The sequence below is a fragment of the Hordeum vulgare genome, chromosome 7H (genome assembly GCF_904849725.1).
Source record: "Hordeum vulgare subsp. vulgare chromosome 7H, MorexV3_pseudomolecules_assembly, whole genome shotgun sequence".
Taxonomy (NCBI): domain Eukaryota; kingdom Viridiplantae; phylum Streptophyta; class Magnoliopsida; order Poales; family Poaceae; genus Hordeum; species Hordeum vulgare.
Genome location: NC_058524.1, coordinates 113,102,239 through 113,108,912, shown reverse-complemented (window position 1 = coordinate 113,108,912; position 6,674 = coordinate 113,102,239). Strand labels below are relative to the sequence as shown.

Genomic DNA, 6,674 nt, shown 5'->3' with positions numbered 1-6,674 from the left:
GCCCATGTAGCCTCCTGGGGCTGGTGGCCTCTCCCGGTGGGCCTCCGGAACCCTTCCGGTGGTCCCGGAACTTTGCCGGTGGTGCCCGAAACATTTCCGGCGTCCAAACCCATCCATCCTATATATCAATATTTACCTCCGGACCATTCCGGAGCTCCTCGTGACATCCGGGATCGGGAGGCATGCAGACATGACCGACACATCTCTACGGCCAATAACCATCAGCGGGGTCTGGACACCCATGGTGGCTCCCACATGTTCCACGATGATCTTATTAGATGAACCACGATGTCAAGGATTCAATCAATCCCATATACAATTCCCTTTGTCTGTCGGTATAGAACTTGCCCGAGATTCGATCGTCGGTATACCTATACCTTGTTCAATCTCGTTACTGGTAAGTCTCTTTACTCGTTTCGTAGCACGTCATCCTGTGACTAACTCCTTAGTCACATTGAGCTCATGATGATGTTCTACCGAGTGGGCCGAGAGAAACCTCTCCGTCACACAGAGTGACAAATCCCGATCTCGATTCGTACCAACCCAACAAACACTTTTGGAGATACCCGTAGTGCACCTTTATAGTCACCCAATTACGTTGTGACGTTTGATACGCCAAAGCACTCCTACGGTATCCGGGAGTTGCACAATCTCACGGTCGAAGGAAAAGACACTTGACATTAGAAAAGCTTTAGCATACGAACAACACGATCTAGTGCTATGCTTAGGATTGGGTCTTGTCCATCACATCATTCTCCCAATGATGTGATCCCGTTATCAATGACATCTAATGTCCATGATGAGGAAACCATGATCATCTATTGATCAACGAGCTAGCCAACTAGAGGCTTGCTAGGGACACATTGTGATTTATTTATTCACACATGTATTACTGTTTCCTGTTAATAAAATTATAGCATGAACAATAGACGATTATCATGAACAAGGAAATATGATAATAACCATTTTATTATTGCCTCTAGGGCATATTTCCAACAAACTCAGGGTCACCTCTCAGGAAAATGGCAAGAATCTTTCTAATCCTTTACTGATAACCAAAGGGAATAATTAGTGACTAGTGAATAATTCAACTTAAAAGCCATCGAGCTCAAGGAAGCACCGACAATGGAGAAGTTGGACTACAAGTATTTCAACCACTGCTTTCTCCTTCAACAAGGATGAGCAACGATCCTTTAATAAATGTTTGTATTCTAGGTCATTACGCAACCAAATATGCAATATGATGTTTAGTTAAATGTGTAATGGATGTTTATTAGTTCAATTATGCAATGAGATGTACAATGATGTTTTTAGTATGCAGATATGTTGTTGCTTTAAACATAGCAGGTTGTTCTTGCAGGCAGATCAAGTCACATCACATTTGATCCTCAAGACGAAACCGTGATGATTGTCACCATAGCACACACTTCCATTAACTCAATTGTGTGGAGTGGACCATACAATTTTCAACACAAAATCGTATGCCTTGACATGAGTTGCACTTACAAAGCTATGTGTGAAACTTCACACACATTGTAGTGTTATCCAAACGCGTGTGATACTTCGAGTCATCGCAAACAACTCATTTAAACAAATCATTTTCCAAAGAAAACACACAACTCAAAAATAATTTGTGTGTGTTAAGATTATCACACACACATTTTTCTTCCTGATTGTGTGCCCTTTCTCTCGCACGGTTTGAATATCAAAATTATGTCCGATGGATGATCTTCACACACGTTTAGTTTTCTCGCAAACGTTTTTATTTTTCTGTTTGTATCACATAATTTGCTCCAAAGATGCATGATAGATGTGACTTCTTAGAACCATATGTGAAGTCCATAAACAAATGCCATCAATAGTCAGGCTGCCTACAAAGGTTGCTACAGATTCACCTAATTCTTTCTCTACTTCATTGCATCCGAGCTCGAGGCATTGTCGTCCAGACAAGTTTTCAGCATGGTGTACGCTAAATGAGTAGTAAACATGTCTTTCTTATGAAAAAAGCATGCCCAAAATTCACCTTGTCTATTGGGAAGGGGGACGCTCTTGATCACCTCGTCTTCCAGATAAACGCTTCTTGCGGCTTTTGGACGTTCCATGAGGCTGAGGTATTGCCAACGAAATCATTAACCTTATCGCATGTGATGCCGATAGACATGCAATCGGCCGCATTGTGCGCTCGCTTGGCATCCATTGATCGTTTCATTAGTGACTTGTACACACTACGAATCTGAAGACGCCATTAACAACATGGAGGTAGACGAAAAGTCATGCTATTATCTCATCTGGCAAGGCCACAAACCGTGTTCGCTTCTGAAACACAACAAATGAAATCATGGAAGAAGATGTCAGTAAAAGCAACGGACAATTGGTTTCAAACCAAATGTTTATCTGTTTACACATTACGAAGAACATGGTAGGCCATGATTTCAACATAAACAAATGACTAATGAAGAGAAATCTTAATGAAAAGTTATCATGGTGTAATATCCCTTATCTCCGTGGTGATAAGATGTTTTTAATGGAACATTGTGATTCCATACATCACGCAGGTCCGGCCAGGATGCTGGCCCGACAAATGTTTACATTGTCCGGGAGAGCCTCAAGCCAAGTCTCCTCCTATTGTCTAACAATAAATCAAACAGTAGGCTACGACAAATCATGCCAGGATATGGCAAATCTGTGGCTGCTGTTAAGCCCAAATTCTCTGACTCACCATGCTGGAAAGCGATCCTTAAAGTCAAGGATTAATATTTTGTGGGGAGGAAAATTAAAATTGAGTCCGGAAATATTGCCAGGATATGACAGGATTCAATTAATGGGCTTCCTCCATTTAAGGATCAATTTCCTTTGTTGTTTGATATTTGTAATGAACCTGATTGCACTGTGGAAAATATGCGCTCGATGGATGATTATTCCTTCTTTAGAAGAAGGTTAAACCCGGAGCTTAGAGTTCAATGGAGAGAGATGCATAATACTATTTCTGGTATTGCGGCTTACTCGTGATAGTGATAGAGTGTCATGTGGCTTGACTGGTGATGGCAAGTTTACTACCAAATCCATGTATAAGTGGTTGGAGAAACCACCTCATGGATGTCATTACAAGTGGATTACCCTTGAAAATTAAAATCTTCATGTGGCAGTTGTCTCAAGATGCAGTGTTGACTAGGCATGTGATGAAAAAGAAAAAAATGGCCTGGAAATCACAGATGCTCCTTTTGCCGTCAAAGGGAAACTTAACAACATCTTTTCTTTACTTGCCCTGTTGCTAGAATTGTGTGGAGATCTGTAGGGGTTACTCTAGGGACTGAATGCTGCCCCAATTCATATTGGCAATATTTTTCTTGGTGTAATGCTTTTTTGCCGGCTGGAGGAAAGTATTACACGGTGGGCCTTGCGGCTGCGTGCTGGGCTATCTGGTTGGTTCGGAACAGGGCTACGTTTGAAAATAAAATGATCAAAACCCCATTCAAAATTATGTTTTTAATGTGTTCGTTCATCTTATATTGGGCACGACTCCAACAGGAAGGCAATGCGGGGGAACTATGCTCTAGCACGGAGACGATGAGATCGAACACTATGCAGCTGATGAAAATGTACGAGGCGGCCAGACAAAAGATCACAGGGGAATAAACAACTCCGGAAAATCTTCGAGCACGTTGATGGAGACCTCCTGTAGTTTGATAGTCATCATGTCTGTTTGAGTTTGAGTTTGGATCTGTTTTAGTTGGTATTTTGATGTTCTGTGCAGTGCTAGATTTTACGCCATGGCATTCGTTTCGATGGCGAACGTATGTCCATGGATAAACTAGCAAATTGCCGGAGCGATTATTGTCCCAGTATTTTCTCTTTCCTGTGATACTCTGTGAAATTGTTGTATTTCTGTTTTTTTTTAATGAAAAGGGGTGTTTGCTCGGCTCGAAAAAAGTAGTCTGCGACATTAGTGACGGTGATTGGAAAGGATCGGCCAAAGGTACGCTAATGGGTATAAACCGGATCGAGCAACTTGTTTGTTATGCTCCCTGGAAATTTCTCCCCTCGATCTGTCCGTTGTGATTTCTTTTAAATGAAATCGAAAAGGGAGCTCTCTTTATCAAAAATATTTGCATGCCATGTTTTATTTATATAATAATGGTATGAATTTGTGGAAGATAAATTTTCAAAAAAATTATATTGGGTAAACTGTGTGGACCATTTATATACTTTGCAAAAATTATTATGTATTGTTAATTTGTTATTTTAAAAATGGTTTTGGTCAAAATAACAGTGTTGTACATTATTTTTTGACCGGACAATGGGATACCACCCTTGTTTGTTGTTTTCCTTTAAAACGAAACTACTCTCCGTTCCAAAATAAGTGTCGTTGATCTAATATAAAATTTACGTTAACTTAGTATAAAATAGACATTTATTTTAAGACGTATGGAATATATTTTTAAAATGCCAAAGCAATACAGTACAAAGGACAAATCTGCACAGTGATTTTCTTAGACTGTAACCAAATTTATACAGTGACCTTCAAAACATGGCTAAATCAAAATAATAAAGATAGTAATATTTGGAATAGAAAAACTTTGAAAGAACCATTACCTGCTTCCGGCCGGCCTTGTCCGCTGATGCATACTCCGGCGTGCGGGGTAATGCGGACAACCTATCCGGCGTCTTCGCCGTCTCTGAGACCCTCCCCGCCGTCGGCATCATGAACCTGGCACCCCACTGAGGCGTTACGGCTAACCTGGGACTCCGCTCTGGGGTCTGCGCGAACCCGCCGGCGCCCCAGTCCGGCGTCGGCATGAACCGAGGGCTCCGCTCTGGCGTCTGCGCGAGCCCGCCGGTGCCCCAGTCCGCCGTCGGCAGGAACCGCGGGCTACGCTCCGGCGTGACAGCGCCGTTGGCGGCGCAGAGCTGCATGATCTTAGCGGCCGCCTCGGCGGCGTCCCGGCTCTCGCCCATAAGCTTGGCGACCTGCGCCTTGGGCAGGCGCATCCTGAGCTGGACCGGCCCGCCCTCGGAGGCGGAGGACATCGGGGAGGACGGCGCGGTGCCGGCGCCGGCCGAGGTCGGGAAGGTGAGGTCGGAGGTCGAGCGGCGCGTGAGCATGAGCGACTCGAGCCTCTCGCGCGCGCCGACGTGGAGCGCGCCGGACCAGGCGCGGCGCGGGGGCACGGTGGGGTGGGGCAGCGCCACGAGGAAGTAGAGCCGGCCAGGCCGGAGCAGCGCGTCGTGGTCGAGCGGGCGCGCGCGGACTCCGAGCAGCTTGACCTGCTCCGACTCGAGCAGCTGGAAGCCCGGGTGGTCGCCCAGCACCGCGCCCGCGTACGCCGGCGGCTTCACCCTGAAGGCGGTGCCGTCCAGCTGCATCACCTTGGCGCCCTTGCGCCGGCCGCCGATGCTGTTGCCCATTGCCTGGCCGGCCGCCGCTCCTTCCTCCCACGCTACGCTTTCTTCCCGGTGGCGGCTGCGTTTTCTCTTATCTTTTGCCGCCTCCTCTCCTCCTCTGTTGGTGCTGGTGCTGCGCGATGAGGCGGGGCGTGGGTTCGGTTCGCGTGCTTCTTTGTGCGTGTGGGGTGTGGGGATTTAAAACGGGCCACCGGAAAAGGGACGGAGAAGGTGAGTTCGCGCGAGTAGTGCTATTGAGCTTGACGTGGACCCGTGTATTATTTTCCTTTTCCTTGCCGTTTGGGCGTCTTGCCGGAAAAGGGACAAAGTTTAGCTAGCCGCCCACAATGGCATAGCACCGTGGAAGTGGAAGCAAGGAGGTTAAAGTCGGTTCTGGAGTAGATGTAGTGCATGCATGTCTGATTAACCATGAGTGAAGGATTAAAACACGTTTTGACCGGCCAATGAGGCACGCAGTTCTAGAATGAGAGCAGATCAAGACGTAGAAGTAGCAGTTTCCAAAAAAAAAAAAGGACGTGGAAGTAGAACTAACCGTCATCTTACTAACTTTTTATGCGTACTTGTCTGAACACTTTGGTTATTTTAGGGTGGCAAAGGGTAGATTTGCTTCGGCTACGCAGAGTTGAGGAACCATGCTGCAGGCGTAAAATTTAAATTGGCCATGCAAAACTGACTTGGTACCTAATCGGGCGCCCCACGGTATCGGATCACGTCATTTTTACCAAACGTAACGAGTCCGGCGGGTTCAAGAGCGTGGCAAAATCCGCCGCCCGCCGTGTTACCTTGTGGCCAACTTTTACATGTACAGTTCGCCTTCATTTTAAAAACCCTAGACGTTGATCTTGCACAATAAGAGCAATCTCAACCTCACGACCCAAATAAACGGTCATTTTATTATTTTTTTGTTTGTTTGGATCTGCTCAAGGACATCAACGTCCGCTTCGGCGTTTGGGCCGACGCATGCCTATCCGATCCTTTTTACCGGCGTCGGAAAAAATAAAGCATTTTTCAAAATAATAAACAAGCATTAATTAAACATTAAAAGCCGACCACAAAGGCCGGCGAAAGTCCACGTGTCTCATTATATTAATTAAACATAAAAAAAACCTAAAGTAGGAGGCAGGCGGGGGCGACGGCGGGGCCGGTGAGGTCAACCACAATAGGCGCAGCGTCGACCCAAGGAAACGTCGTGTTCCACAGCGCAGGTGTCTGTGCCTTCGTCGCCTGTCCCGCCGGCGCGGGCTGTGCTGGTGGCGGTGCCAGCGCAGCAC

General features: G+C 46.1%; 1 protein-coding gene across 1 annotated transcript; it reads right to left on the bottom strand.

Moving 5' to 3' along the window:
- Positions 1-1,750: 1,750 nt before the first annotated feature.
- On the bottom strand, positions 1,751-5,590 carry LOC123413334 (uncharacterized protein At1g66480-like). The gene is made up of 2 exons (XM_045106276.1): positions 4,594-5,590; positions 1,751-2,316 (listed from the first exon to the last, which is right to left on the bottom strand). Exons 1-2 carry the CDS (start codon positions 5,404-5,406, stop codon positions 2,272-2,274), a joined length of 858 nt encoding a protein of 285 aa, XP_044962211.1. The 5' UTR covers positions 5,407-5,590; the 3' UTR covers positions 1,751-2,271.
- Positions 5,591-6,674: the final 1,084 nt, after the last annotated feature.